The sequence below is a fragment of the Urocampus carinirostris genome, chromosome 12 (genome assembly GCF_059441175.1).
Source record: "Urocampus carinirostris isolate Australia breed hairy pipefish chromosome 12, RoL_Ucar_1.0, whole genome shotgun sequence".
Lineage (NCBI taxonomy): Eukaryota > Metazoa > Chordata > Actinopteri > Syngnathiformes > Syngnathidae > Urocampus > Urocampus carinirostris.
In genome coordinates this window covers 33,336,714-33,352,993 of record NC_142360.1, presented here as the reverse complement: position 1 = coordinate 33,352,993, position 16,280 = coordinate 33,336,714, and the positions used below count along the sequence as shown (strand labels likewise).

The window sequence follows — 16,280 nt, the reverse complement described above, 5'->3', positions numbered from 1 at the left end:
TGCAGATAGGCGTGTTTATCTTCGGATGCGCCGTCAGCCAGTCGTTCACGGACATTGCCAAGGTGTCGGTGGGTCGCATGAGGCCGCACTTCCTGGATGTGTGCAAGCCGGACTTCGCCACCATTAACTGCTCGCTGGGTTATATCACCGAATACACCTGCACCGGCAAGGATAGCGATGTGCAGGAAGCGAGGTGGGTGAAAAAATAGCAGATTGATTGGACAGAATCTGGATTATATATCCATCCATCCATTATCTGCACTGCTTATCCTCAGTAGGGTCGCGGGGGTGCTGGGGCCCATCCCAGCCATCTCCGGGCTAGGGCAGGGGACACCCTGAACTGGCTGCCAGCCAGTCACAGGGCACACAGGGACAGACAATTCGCTCGCTCATTCAATTAACCTGAAATGCATGTTTTTGGAATGTGGGAGAAAACCGGAGTGCCCGGAGGAAACCCACGCAAGCACGGGGAGAACATGCAAACTCCGCACAGGAAGGTTGGCAGCCGGATTTGAACCTAGCCCTTAGAACTGTGCCGCACACGTGCTAACTACTGCCCCACCGTGCTGCCCCTGGATTATATAATTTTGTGCAAATGGTGAGAACCAGAATTCAGGAATAGCTAAATCTAAGTTAAAGTTTACAGTATGTTTGGATTTTAAATCAGTCTAGTTCCTTTTGTTTTGGGCAAGATGATATAGCAAAATAATCAAATCGATTATATCCATCAATCTGAATGACTGTGATCTTTAAATAATACATCCTACACAACACATGTACATGTTTATTGATTAAAATATGTGCAAAAGATGAACAATTTAAAATTACTTGTAATAAAAATGTAAAACTATAGCTTAGGACTTGCTCAAAAGCCACCATCTGTTAGTCAGTAAAATATGTTAAATATTTAAGACTAGGTTTGAGTGTTTCAAATGTAACTCATAAAGTCCTAATATTGATTTCACAATCTAGCAAATTTTCAACCTCTTTGATTTTTTTTTTCCAAACACACCAAACTCTGGGCTTTTTCCTTCTTTTTTTTCAAACAATATAAAAATGTTTAACTTCATGATTGATTAAAAAAAATCATCAATTTAATGGAAAAAAATGTCACCTAGGTAATTTTAGATAATTAATTTGTAAAGTGTACTTTGTTTAAAACATATTTTTAGGAGCAAGTATAATTTTTAATATACGATGCAGGCGGCTGAATGTGGTCGGTGGGTTGCAAATAGCCCTTGTGCTGTAGTTTGGATACCCCTGCTTGAATGCATGAAAGCCCCATTTTAAACCACTTGGTTAGAAACCTTTTTGAAGGGGTCAGGTTAGATTAAGATAAGTATTAGGTCAAGCAACTAAGAAAGACAAAAACAATTTGACATTTTATTTAAACAAATGCATCACAACCCTTTTCCTTTATCCTTACATGACTTTGTTTAGATTTCTTTGGTCAGGGACTCTTGGACTTTTGCCAATACCTGTGCTCTTTCTCTCCACAGGAAGTCGTTCTTCTCCGGGCATGCTTCCTTCTCCATGTTCACTATGCTCTACTTGGCGGTAAGTCACAGTTGAAACTTACTTTATTAATTGTTGCCAACATGTAGGTAGGAGTCGTTGCTGCCTTGATAAAGGCAAGAGGGAAAGTAAACATTGTTTTTCTGGAGATGGAAGGATACACACCACCTGTTTTCTTTAAGTCAGCTGCTGGTGGACTTCCGACCCAGGTCTTTTGTCCCTCCGTCCACCTGTTAAGGGGGCCACGTGAACGCGGCACTCTTAAGGAATCTCAAGTCCAAATACACAAACATACACACACGCACACACAATTGCCCCTTTATTTGTTGGAGAGTTAGGACCAAAGTGGGGGCAAAACTCTACAGGAAGTTCAGCTGTTGACTACTGAGCCAACAAACTGACTATGTATACATACACCAAGTAGTGCGACTGGGATCAGAGGCTATTTTTGGGCCAATCAGAATGAATATTTTACATGCCCACCTAGAGATAAACAAACATATTTTGCGAGTATTCAGATTACAAAGGTGAATTAACTAGATGTAGTTTCTGCATTTAACTTTTTACATTTATGAAAGGATATTTTCATTTATGTTACTCACCAAAGTCAACGAAGAACCAGGTTTGTCTCCTCTTGATTCTTGATGTTGTTAAACGTGGCTTGCCAAAAGCATGAACTTACACTATATATGGTTGGATACAACAGTAGCATCCACTATATATTGCCTGCAACATTTTCGCCGCGAGGGAAAAAATCAAAAGAAACCGACCAATGCACACAAGCCTTTTGCATGGAAAATTCATCTGTGTACTACAATTCCCACAATGCTTTTGGCAAACAAATAATTTGGATAAGAGAAACTGCGCATGTGCCAAGTTATCGGATTACACCAATGCGTTTACAGTACATGCACGTGTACCGTAAATTCCGGACTATAGAGCGCACCTGATTATAAGCCGCACCCACCACATCTTAAGAGGAAAACCGATTTTGTACATACACAAGCCGCACCTGTATACAAGCCGCATGCGCCCACATTTAAACATGTAACACAAACACAAAATTTACCCAAACCCGACTTCTAGTCCCGCAATTGAAACTAAATGTCCTTCATTAAGGTCCACAGTCCAAAAATCACAGCCGGCGAAATAAACGGAAAATGATACCGGTACTTAAGGTTTGATGCAGACCTGCAGAGTCCGGGTCCCGTTGAAAGTAATCCAAGGAAAAAAGTGTATATTTCCAAAGGTAAGGGTGGAAAAAATTATCAGATGAACATATTTACTCACGCAACTCCTTTTTCTTTAACCAAATTTTTACCCCCTCTTCTTTCCTTGTCTGTCCCTCACCTTTAGCGGTCCCCACTTAAACTCGGCACCCCGCGTTTGTTCCGCCCCTCATTTTTCGTTCACCCGTGCAAAACATATCAGAATAAGTTTCTAAAATAAATTAAAAAAAATACATTACAAAAATATACAGTTGCAAATACATATTATACAAGGGTTAGACATATTTACAAAGACAGACGGTACACCGAGAGAGTTCTCAAAGCTTTAATAATAATAATATAGCTTAGACAGGGCAGTTAATGGTAGCAACACTCGAGCGCCGCTAGCGGCCGTTAAAAAAATTACATAAATTGGCCGCATCACTGAATAAGCCGGAAGGTTGAAAGTTAGGGAAAAAAGTAGCGGCTTATAGTCCGGAATTTACGGTAATCGGAATACCGGAAATAATCTGTTTCCAATCGAACTATTGCCAGCCTACTCATTATTATGTTGTTGTTCTATTATAATGAATGACACATTTAATAAAGCGCGTAAAAACACGCACAGGAAAACAAGTCACGTTGATTTCTTTACCAAAGAAGAACTTGAACACCTTCAGCGAAGTTCGGGCTGTCAACCCTACAAAAGACCAACCGCCCACCCGGAAAACAATCTCAATCCAGGGAACAATCAACGCCTGATGCGGTTGGAACGGAAATTTAAAAATCCTCCGGTGATGCTGCGTTGGCGGTTGTCGTAAAAACCCACTCGTGTTTTTTTTTTTAACCCAATCTTTGCACTGTACGTCTCTGTGCTAGCCGGTTATTTCTCTCGTAGGACCTTCAGTTAAAGAACTAAACATTTATGGGACAAATAGAAACAACATGCGTGTGATATTTGCAGTCCTGACCGCAAATATGCCTGGTGACGTGAAGATGAGAAGAGGGGAGGGAAAAAAACGAGCGTGTAAAACAAGCCAGGATCCTCATTCCTTCCTCTTTCTTGTGTGCCTTTTCATTTTATGTGCTCTTTGAAACAAAGCGACCAGAAATGCAGCGGGGAGAAGATGTTACGGGAAGGGTCTGGATGACTTTACGAAACCGCGAGACTTAGCGTCGCTTTTGTTGAGCGTTCTGTTTCATTGTCAAGCTCCTCGGATGAGACGTTTGATGGGCACGTTGAACTTTGTGAGGAGACTCAGATGTTTTGCGGGTGTTTTTTAAAAAGGCCACATTTGAGGCAATGAAGGAGCACAAAGATGAGCTGCTCGACTATTTTTTTCACTAGACTGGATTTTTTTTTTAATTGGGACAGGCGGAAATCAGCTCAGTGTTTAGAAATTCAAACATTGTTGTCAGGACCAGAACGAAAACAAGACACACTTGCGTGACGTTTACCACAAGTTTTATTGAAAGAGAGAGGAAGGGCTGCACCCACAATCCGAGTTTCGCTCGGCGCGGGAAGAAAGTAGCTCTCGTACTCGGATTGTGATCCGAACATGGAAGTGTATTTTGCGTGTCAGGGGCGGAAAACTGGTCGGTAGCCGGGAGTGGGAGAGCAAGACGTGGTCGGGGTCGGAAACGAGTCGTAAGCCAGAACGGGAGAATAGACGTGGTCGGCATCAAAAACGGGTCGTAAGTCGGAGAGGGAGAGCAGACGTGGTCAGGATCAAAACGGGTCGTAGCCGGAGACAAACGGGAGCAAAAACGGGACAGGCGTGAGTCACGGGTCAGAAAAAGGCTTGCCTTGAAAAACAGAGGTTCGCAGACAGACTGACAACAGGGGACTGACAGGACTGGGTTCAAATAGAGACAGGGAGCCAATCAGAACCCGCAACGGTTGGCGCCAAATGAGCGGGCACAGCTGAGTCACATCAGTAATCATGACAATTGTGTTATGGCCAACAGATCAAGATCATTTTTAATCTCAGCTTATTATAGTTAGAAATTTATCAAAAGCAGAGAAATATTTGTTAAAATTATGTAATTGCTAAACTGATTTACCAGGTATAGTTTATTATTATGTTTTTACTCATTTATTTTTTTCTTACTATGTAAAAACAAACATTGTATTTTAAAATGGGCAACATTAATACATCAAAATTACAGTTATACAATCATGTTTCATATTATTGGTAAATCATGTGTTTAATATAAGTCATAACCTATGAATTTAAATTTATTTCAAATGAATTTTTTAACTTTCTTGAAACGTAAACAAAAGGTTTTTAATGGGCAAAACTTATCAGAATTAAACTTAATCAATAATTATTCATATTAGTTATTAGTCATGTATGAAGCATAACATGTCATTGTTAAATCAACATTGATTTTTAATACCTTATTACTGTCATTTACTTAAAAATCATAAGAAAGAAATCTTGTATAACAGTGAACATAATATTTTAAATTTGCAAAGTTGTCTGGGACAATAATTTGTGCGGCTTTTTTGTTAAAGGAAGATTGTGTTTCGTTGTATTGATATGATTTAAAATCAAACATACATAAACTCCCCTACAAACGTGCATTTTAAAAAATATTTTTGTAGGCCAAGAAATTTGTATTTATTTTACATCATTTTATATCATGAGCCTCACCTAGGGAGTTGACGTGATTGTCTCCCATCTTGCCGGTTAGGGTACCTCCCCTCAAAAAACTTTGTCAACGGCTGGGTAAAAAAAATTAAAATATTCCACAGTGTCTTTTTAAGCCACATTATAAAATAGCAAGCACCCCTTAAAGCGCCCAGGAATTAATAGTACCCCCCTTTGAGATCCGTTATTTTAGAAAAATGTCCCGAAAATAACAACTTCAAAATAATTGTGCATAAAAAAATATTTAATATTTCTGATACATGTGGTTACAACTCAAATGTGAAGTAGAACGCCACGTCGTCCGGACATCTGTTACCTCGCTATCATTTTCTCGACTTTGTTTGGTCTCCGCTTCTCTCATCGGCCCTCGACAAACGACCCTCGCAGCGGAGAAGTTTCAGATATCGTTCAAATCCTGGCCAGCTAGCTGCAGCCAAGTCGTCCTTGCCCCGGTTTTCTGAGAACCTCCGCACGGGAAGTCCGCAATCCAAACAAGGACCGGTAGGGATGGGAGGGATCCCCTTCCTCTGTTTCCCGAAATGCAGAAGAAGTAACAATGACAGAGTGTCCGAAAGGAAACACGAGGGAGCTTTTGAGGTCTACGCCCTGCGGCGCTCTGGCTTTGGCGTCTGCTGATATCGTTAGCTTGATTAGAAGACAAGCTCGCCTCAGGTTGCTTGGATTGGGCAGATGGATTAGATTGCTTAAATTTGATTTTTGTGTTTTTCAAGGTTTGAAAAGTTCCTGAATTTTAGTTGAAGTGCTAGTAAATGCTTGAAATTGGTGCCATTTTTCAAGGCAGTCTGACTTGATAGACCACACATTAAATGAAGAAAATCAGTGTTCATTTTACCTCTGAAAAGTGATGGGTCCAGGGGACTCGCATGCTCAAAAATCTATGGGTCCCAACAGAGATCTATGGGTCCCCAAAATTTAGTGTGCTCCATGCCCTTACAAACTGTCATATTTTCCCTTACAAAATACAAAAACAATTTTTTTTTTCAAACATGTTTATTTATGTAGTTTAACATGTTATATTGTACATGTGTTTCCTTATATCATATATATTGTTAATGCACATTTTCTCGTGAGACACTGAGTTGCTCGACATGAATGAGATTTATTATAAAAAAAAGTTCAAAAATGAGGTCACTTGGACGTTCACTGTAGAAGGAAAAAATACATGCAAATATAATTAAGTAGAATAATACATTTTCTTATTCAAATTATTAATCCATTTTCTGCATCAGATTATTGTTGGTAATATACTGATCACCACAAACATGTCTTTTTTCATTTTCTCCTTTTATACTTCCTTTTTTTCTTAACTTCTTTATACAACATTCGTAATATAATGCATCAAAGCAAGTGAGCCGTTTGAGAGCCGGCTCTCTTTAATGAGTTGAGCCGAAAAAGCCGGTTCTCTAAAAAGAAACGGACTTTCACTACACAACTCGAACTGGAGATCGCCGTGGTGACGAAAACTCGAACCGCGAGACCTAAACAACAGTGGCTGATCTGCCTCACGAAAAGTTTGGAGTGCGGTAGATCTTTGTTAAAAAATGATAATGACAATTTCGTGTCCAAAAGGTTGCGTCCCGGGGACGCACGTTGATTTGACACGATGCGTCCCCAGCAAAAATAATGCGTCTAGGACGCAGGGACGCGGGCAAACGAGAACACTGGAAAATTAAAACAAGTCTTTTTTTAAGAATGACACCGACACTACTCTCTGGTGGCTTTGCTTTGACATTGCATTTCTTCTGGCATTGGTTTTGATGGCATTGTCCCATGAAGCGTCAAGACCCCCTACAGGTCGCGCCCAAGAGGACAGGTGCATGCCACACCTTAACAGGGCACTATGAAATGTGTATGAGGGCAAAGATTACATATCAATGGACAATGCCATGCAAAAAATTAAGGTAGCGTGTCCCAGGGCCAAAATGTAATGGGAAGAACTTACTGCACTGAAAATATAACCTACATGTTATTGTCTTTTTTTACTATACACCTATACAGGGAGATATTTTTCTTAAAAATATTGACACACATAATTTTCAGATCCACAAATATATTCCCAATTTACACAAGATCTAAAAATCATATGTCTTGAGAAATTGCATGTGTAAATTCCAGAAATTTGGAAAATTGGCTTTGAAAGTCCTTTAAAAGTGCTTGAATTTGGCTATGAAAGAGGTGGACGAATCCTGATTGTCGCGAGACATGTTTTTCCCTGTAGAGGCATTTCCATAAATCTAATCTCTGTGAAAGTTGCACATGCGCAATAGCCAAATGTGTCTCTGTGTTCAATGGTAACATAAACATACAAAAATGGTAGAATCTACATCGACTACACGTACCAACATTTCGAAAGTTTGGGATACTTTTTGCGTAGAAAGTCTGCAAATAAGACCTTGCGTTTCATACCGGCAGATCAGGTAACACACGAGAACGTTTAAAGAGTACAGTGGAACCTCGGTTCTCGACCATAATCCGTTCCAGAAACCTGTTCGAAAACCGATTTGTTCGATCACCGAAATAATTTTTCCCATTAAAAATAATGTCAATCGTTTTAATCCGTTCCAACACCCTGAATGTTTACCTTAAATGTTTACCTTAAATGTTTAACGTAAACACAAAGCTAACCCAGGCTAATCGTACGTTAGCGTTATCGTAATCTTCCGTACGAAAGATTCCCCTAACATGAATGTGTAAAAATAAAAAAAAAATCAGGTCGTTTAGCGCCCGGGTCTACACAACAAGTGGTGAGCGGTTCATTGGAAAGGGGGCTCTGTTACAACACCCTCAATGTTGGGCTCCGTTCCAACACCCTGAATGTTTAACGTAACCTTAAAGCTAACCCAGGCTAATCGTACGTTCGCAATATAGTAATCTTATGAATAGGATTTCTTACCTTTGTGGTGGTCAGCAGAAGGCGCTCGCACGCCTCCGTCATAATTTGCAATTATTTCTTTCTTAAATGCAATAGTTGTACGCACTACTTTTCTTTTTTCACCTGTAGCAACTTTGCTGCTTGCACTGACTTTCTTCAGAGGCATAATAAGGGGCTAAAACACCCGTACGCCGCTCAGCATCGCACCCTAGCGTGCGCACTCACGCATTACCGGCGTTCGAACTCTGATTTTTTTGACCGAACAGCGAAGCAAGAATTTCTCGTAATTTTTGGTCGGACACCGCTTTGTTCGAACTGAGAGGTGTTCGAAAACCGAGGTTCCACTGTACGTCGGACAGTTAAGCTAAACAGAGTCTGTCTCGCCTCGGTAAGATTCAAGTAACGTTCAACTGTTTTGATGACATGAGTTGTACATTTTATACGTGTTTATTTCGCTATAAAAGAGAGCTTGAGCGTTATGCCAGACCGTGCCTGTCAAATGGATTGGAAATTAAATGCATGCAGTCCGAATAACCAACAGCAGTTTTTAAAACCGTTTGATTTCAAACTTTTGAGAATGGTTTAGTTGCTTTGTTGCCGACTTTGCAGCTGACCACTGAATTTATTTCATAAAAATAGACATGATGTTAGTTTTATTTACTGTTCTATTAGTGCTAATGCGTCGTTCCTAGTTTACAGGGAGAACAAATGTTAACCGTAAATTCCGGACTATAGAGCGCACCTGATTATAAGCCGCACCCACCACATTCTAAGAGGATAACCGCTTTTGTACTTACACAAGCCGCACCTGCATATAAGCCGCATGCGCCCACATTAAAACATGTAACACAATCACAAAATTAACCCAAACCCGACTTGGAGTCCCGCAATTGTTTTTTTTTTTTTTTTTTTTTTTTTTTTTGGTTTGAACAAATTTATTGACACTAAAAACAGAAAACAATCATGACAATCTCAACAGCAATTAAGCACATTCACAATATTATATTCCAATATTACGTTTTTAACAGCAAACACAAAGTGAGGTTTGAACAAACCTTCTCGAAAATCAAACATATTCACAATTTCATTATATAACATCTTTGTTAGTGTCAATAGATCCGTCCAGGCCAAAGTCAATTGTAACTGAATATGAAGTACACAGTCCAAAAACAACAGCCGGCAAATTGAACATAAAATGATACCGGTACTTAAGATATGACGCAGACCTGCAGAGTCCGGGTCCCGCTGAAAATAATCTAAGGGAAAAAAAATGTATATTTCCAAAGGTAAGGGTGGGAAAAATATACATCAACTATTGTCCGCTGCGTCCACAAACACGTCTCACCTTTACTCCACTTCCCATCAGCCCCCGTTGTATTCACCCCTTCTTTTTGATTCGCCCGTGGAAAACATATCAGAATAAGTCTCTGAAATAAATACATTACAAAAATATACAGTTGCAAATACATATTATACATGGTTAAACATAGACGGTACACCGAGAGTTTTCAAAGCTTTAATAATAATATTATAACTTTCATCCCAAACCGTGTCTGTGAAGGGTAGCAAAACGCTACTAGCAACACGCTCGCAACACAAGGAAACGGGTCTGTTAAAAAAAATACGGTATTTGTAAAAATTATGGTAAACCGTGCTCATCTACCTCCTTATAACTTTCGTCATTAAAGTCGTCTTCCCCAGTATGGGAAAGAGACTTTGTCATATAGACGTCGTCCTACGCTCCTTTATTAAAAAACACGCTTGCAGCACACTCGCATATATTCCACCGGTCTAAATCTTACCATTTGTACTCGAGCGCCGCTGGCGGCTGTTAGAAAGAATACATAAATTGGCCGCATCACTGAATAAGCCGCAGGGTTGAACATTTGGGAAAAAAGTAGCGGCTTATAGTCCTGAATTTACGGTACTTTAATTTGCTATTTATTTGCCTGTCCCTTAAAATTGGACAGAGGTTTATTTATGGATTTATGTCTCCGCTGATTGAGCACAGTTGCTCTTTGGTTTTAGATAGTGAATTTTTATTTGTAATTTTTATACAAATCTGGTGTATGTTCAATAAAAGATGTATGTTTCAGTTTTCAATAGTCGATGACTAGTCTACTATCAAAATACTCGTTAGTCGCAGCCCTGCTGTCGTCACCACTTTGAGTTTTCTTAATGCGTGATGTAAAATCTCTCTCTGATCCTCATTGAGAACCTCCTTAAGAGCTTCATACGCTTGCTTCCAAATGATTGCTCTACGTCAGTGTGTACGTTTCTGTGGTTCTTTTTTTCCCCCCTTGCTCTGGCGCCAGTGTTTTTACAGCTGGCATGTTACTGCCGTGAAACGGGCCTGTTTCAGGTCACGGGCAGTTGAGTGTGTGAAGCTCCACACTTGGCCTCGCCACGTCCACTTTGAATCGGTCTAGACTCCTCGCGTGCAGGTGCAGGGTGAGAAAGGCGATGCGAGGATGCCGAATGAACCGCAGACAATTGAAAGAAGCGGGGGCATTCACGTTGCCAATGAATGGCAGTCTCTTAGAAATGTATTCTCGAGAAAACCACAAGCATTGTTTAGTTGGAATTATCTAAGTACATGATTACCTACGAAGTAATCTCCTTATCGTGGCAGGTTTCCCGGATTGTGGTCCTGCTATTTTCAGGCTTTCTGAATTGGTCGTTAATATTTTTGGGGGCTGAACCTTCAAAAATCCCAGTGAGAAAAAAGTTATTTTTCCAATTTTCCCAAATTAAATTTGGTTTTATTTTATCTTAAAATTTGATGTTAAAAGTAGTTTCGCAGTAAAATGTGATTCAAAAAAAACTCTGACGTAGCTGAAAAAGAACATTTTTCCACTGTTATACCATTTGTAAAATTAAAGCATCATCCATACATCCAATGTCTGCACCGCTTATCCTCAGTCGGGTCGTGTGGGTGCTGGAGCCCATCCCAGCTATCTTCAGGCAGTTGTCAGGGGACACCCTGAACTGGTTGCCAGCCAATTGGAGGGCATTTAAAGCATCATTATATTTTTTAACACGTTTTTCCATCTACTTAAGAAAATATCAAAATAAAGAAATATATCTGCCTTCTGGAACATCAGATTGGTTATTTTGATATAAGAATTGTATTTTATTATTAAATGAAAATAATTAAAAAAAAATGATTGAGCAAAATAAGACAGTGAAAAAATATTTTGCTCTTAAAAATATACTCTTGGTTTTACTACATTTTTAAGGGATTTTTCTCAGTCTTTTTGCAGTGATCTTAGATAGATAGATAGATGGATGGATGGATGGATGGATGGATGGATGGATGGATGGATGGATAGATAGATAGATAGATAGATAGATAGATAGATAGATAGATAGATAGATAGATAGATAGATAGATAGATAGATAGATAGATAGATAGATAGATAGATAGATAGATAGATAGATAGATAGATAGATAGATAGATAGATAGATAGATAGATAGATAGATAGATAGATAGATAGATAGAATCCTGCCTTTTCTGTCAACAAAAATGATAGCTATAGAAATAACTTCAAGAGGTGCAAAAGTATTAACTCAGGACTAAGTTGGAGTGGAGTGCAGACCAAAATTCAATATCAAACTATGTTTTCAGTTAATTTTGATCATAAAAAGGTAACATGGTATCAATATTTTCTGCCAAAGTGAAAATGGAATTGCATTTCCCTCACCTAATATGAATTAGTACGCGCCACATAAAATACAGAGGAAGTGACGTCTCGAAAATATACTGCACTGCATCGTCAAATGACTTTCTTTACAGTGACCTAATAAGATCATTCTTCTTTCATACAGTTCTATCTGCAGTCACGGTTCACGTGGCGCGGCGCCCGTCTCCTGCGCCCGCTGCTGCAGTTTACTCTGCTTATGATGGCGTTTTACACCGGGCTGTCACGCGTCTCCGACCACAAGCATCACCCCACCGACGTCCTGGCGGGATTCGTGCAGGGAGCCCTGGTGGCCTACTGCATAGTAAGTGCCTACACAATTTTACATTAAAAACAGCATATCTCAACTAACATATAAACTCATTTTAATGCTGATCAATAAAGTAAAGCAAAATATATTCCACTGTAAGGCTTCTTTAAAAAGAAAAATAGTTTGCACCTGCAAGATATTTGTTTTAAATATTATAGTTCCAGTGCAAAGATCTATCTCACACAAAACTATTAGTAATTTGTTATCATTCAACTTTAAAGTACAGATGTATTTGCAATTTCAATGATAATTTGCATAAAATGGAATGATTTGCATTTAAATGAAGAAAATTAGCTCTTAAAAAAATGTGAATTTTGCATTAATAAAAAGTTGAATAATATAATATATTTAATGTTTTTTTAATTATATTTTTATTGTTTGGTGGTTTGGTAAAATTGGGGGGTTATTGATGGGATTTTATTTTATTTTTTTCAAATAATATTAGATACATGTATTAAATAATAATAATATAATATTGATTTTTTTTTTTTTTTTACAATTTTCCTTTTTTGTGAGTTTGGTGGTTTGTTGATTGTATTTTATTTATTTTTTAAATATTCTAAGATAGTTATAACTAGGGCAGCACGGCGACTGAGCGGTCAGCGCGTCTGCGGCACATTTCTGAAATCATGAGATCGAACTTTCCTGTGTGGAGTTTGCATATTCTCCCCGTGCTTACGTAGGTTTCCTCCGGGCACTCCGTTTTTTTCCCACATTCCAAAAACATGCATGTCAGGTTAATTGGCCGGTTCAAATTGTCCCTGGGTGTGAATGAGTGAGTGAGTTGTCAGTCTCTGTGTGCCCTGCGATTGGCTGGTAACCAATTCAGGGTGTCCCCTGCCCACTGCCCAAAGATGGCTGGGATGGGCTCCAGCACCCCCGCGACCATACTGAGGATAAGCGGTGTAGATAATGGATAGATGGATAGTTATAACTAATTATGACTTTATAAATTTAGGGCATTTATAATGTATGTTTTATTTCTACAGTATATATATATACAGTATAAATACTTTATTTTGATTTCTTATTCTAATGATTATATATTCTTTACTTTTTTCCCCACCTCATCATTGCCAAGTTTTTAAGTTATTTAAAAAGAAAATCAACTAGACTTGATTTGACATTTAGGGATTGAAAACATTAAAAAAGTTGATGATGTTTGTTTATGGGTAACATCGGGCCTTAAAATCCAGCCCCGACCCGACCCAGGCCAGCAGTAAAGCTGACCCAGTTCGAGCCCGACCCAAAACATTTGGGTCGAGTTCAGGGTTGGTCTTAAGATGGTACCTCTGATCCCTCCATCCAAAATACAAATATCTTAATTATTTTTTCTTTTTTTTGTGGTGCCGATATTTAAACTGAAATGCAATGAAGAACAGTCCATCCACATCAATCACAACAACATCCAACAGAGCATAGCCCCTCTTCCCTTCCCCCTCGCGGCGATGGCGCCACTTAGCCAGGAATGGAAGGCAGCAAGCAGAGAGAACGCGATTCTTTCTAATGAAGAACACATTGCGCACAACATGTTGATGTGTGAGCTTGTGTGTCTACGTAAACCCTTTCTTGGCAAAAGGGTAAATTATGCCTCGAGACCATTTTCATCGAGATGGCGCCAAAATTGAGGAGGGGTAAAAGAGATATGATAAGACTTTAAAACAGGAATGAAACTGTTAAATATTTCTAGTTTTTAGGAGGGTTTTTTTCTACTTTTTTTGGCACAGAAGTGGCTCTGGGAAAAAATATAAAACACACACACACACAGGGGCAAAACCTGCCCTGGTGCATTGCGGAAGGGATTAGATTCATAAAAATTTTGCAAGAGTTGTGGCGCCAAGACTGAGCTTGGCACGGCACATAAGTGTTCACCTTGCCGCACAGTACGGGCCAATTATCAAAGTTTTAGTCATTAACATTTTCGGTTTATTTAAACTCTTGGTACACATCACTTCTGACAGAACCCCCCAAATTTGATGGAGTGCAAAAAAAGCCTCCTGGTGCTGATCAAGGCCACAAGGTATTTCTAAAATCAGCCATCTCTTTCCCCTTTGCTGGAAAAAAAATGCAATTTTAAAGAATAAGTATTCACAAAAGTAGGTATTTATAAATATAAATATGTAAAAAAAATGGTATATACCGGTAATACAAATAATATAATAATAATTGTTTTAAAAAGTCAGTGAGAGAAAAGCCCTCCTCTGTCATGTCAACGGGACTGGCTTGAAACGGGTCGGGAAGCAGGAAGTAGGAACTCATTTGCGTAGACAGTCTGTCACTTTAATTGAGAAAGAAAAGTTGTCCAACACACAAACGGACCATAAACAAAACAAAGCAGGCTCCAATGCAGGCAAAACTACAGACTAGGCATTTAACGGGATTAAACAGAACTTGCAGGAATCTCTCAGAATGTTACACCGAAGTGCAACAAAGTCCAACAAGCACAACAAGAATAAACAGGTATCAAACAGGCATGAACAGGTTTTCAACAAGGGTAAACAACGATCTGGCAAACGGCAGTTCCAAAAGGTACGTTTAAGTACCCATAGGAGTAATCAGGAAATGCAGGTCAGCCGGTGTCAAGCGGCGGGGCCAGCTGGGCGCCACGACAACCGTGTAGGACATGACATCCTCCACCTGAGTCCTCACAAATAAAAGAGGAAAATCTGGGTTCGCTTTTGGCTTGGTCCCTCAAATCAAGTCAATCTGTTGGTCTTGCGCTGGGCTTTAATACCCACTGGCCTGGGTCGGATCGACTGGATTTTTTTTTAGGCCCGATCTTACCTCACTCGCGCCGTTGTCGCACTCTTGGAGGAATATTAGTTGGTTGAGCACTCGTGGAGAGGTTTGTCACGTTTCCCAGTTTTCTCCATTTGTGGATAATGGCTCTGAGAGTTGTTCACTGGAGCCCTACAGCCCTGGAATGGCTTTGTGACCCCTGAATCACTCAATAAGAAAATGAAGGTTCTGGAGTGGCCAAGTCAAAGTCCGGATTTGAATCTCCCAAAAACTCATGGATACTGAAAGTATTTAGAATGACAATGATATGGGAATAACAGGGCTGATTATTTTCTAGAGCAGGGGTCTCCAATGTGGTGCGTACGGGCACCAGGGTGCCCCCCTTGAGAAGAGTGGCGGTGCCTACAGACTCATACTTGTCAACCTGTACGGTTTTTCCCTACAAAGTACGTTTTTTATGCATTTTAAGACGAGTACGACGTACAAGGAAATCTGTACAGAAAAACGCAAATTTCTCAATGATGGGTACCCTCCGGTATACACCGACTATCACGAAACGGCAAATCAAGTCAAGTCAAAGGAGTTCGCCGCGGAATCCTCTATCTCGGTATCATTTTTTTCGTTGCAAACGAAGCGAGCGGTTTGATGCTACTGTGCGCATGTGTCTGCCGCCTGGGGATTTCCCATCATGCATCATTTAGAAAAAAAAAATATGGTGTACGATTATTTTGTATTTTGTACGGGAAAATACGACAGTTTGTACGGGTATGGAGCCGGGGAGGTTGACAGGTATGCGGACTTGTTCTAAAAATATTTCCCCAGTGCTGGTTCATTGTTATTTTCTAGTAAAAGTATTTTTTAGTGGTTAACTGAGTTTATTTAACCCTACTTTCAATATTTAATCTGGTAATAAAAGAGTAACACCACAGTAATAATAAGTTATTTTCAAAATGCATATCAAACTGGGTGCCCTTTGCTCTAATTAGTAACAAAAAGTAGCGCTCGGTTTGAAAACGGTTGGAGACCCCTGCTCGAGTGGCAAGTGGATATCGTAATCGCAAATCTTTTGGAGGACGAGACAGGCGACAACTGACGGCGACGGTGATCCACTGGGAGTAAATCCTCCCGGTGTGCAAAAATGCGGCACATCAAAACACGGCCGCTCGACTCCCCGGTTATTTATTTAGTCTCGGGAGCGAAGCAAAACAGCAGCCGGCTCGTCAAAATAACGTCAGAGCGAAGTTTAGGAGAAGGTCA

At 39.8% G+C, this 16,280-nt stretch overlaps 2 protein-coding genes across 3 annotated transcripts in view; one reads left to right on the top strand and one right to left on the bottom strand.

Annotated features, from left to right (window-relative positions):
- The window catches only part of bloc1s2 (biogenesis of lysosomal organelles complex 1 subunit 2), a 281,661-nt gene that overhangs the window by 112,338 nt on the left and 153,043 nt on the right, over nucleotides 1-16,280 (bottom strand). The window lies entirely within an intron of this gene.
- Nucleotides 1-16,280, top strand: part of plpp3 (phospholipid phosphatase 3) — a 53,857-nt gene that overhangs the window by 30,349 nt on the left and 7,228 nt on the right. For both annotated transcript variants that reach the window (XM_088349700.1, XM_088349701.1), the window contains exons 4-6: nucleotides 6-193; nucleotides 1,500-1,557; nucleotides 12,102-12,278. In XM_088349700.1, the coding sequence (XP_088205826.1) occupies nucleotides 6-193; nucleotides 1,500-1,557; nucleotides 12,102-12,278 (423 nt within the window). The remainder of the gene's footprint in view (nucleotides 1-5; nucleotides 194-1,499; nucleotides 1,558-12,101; nucleotides 12,279-16,280) is intronic.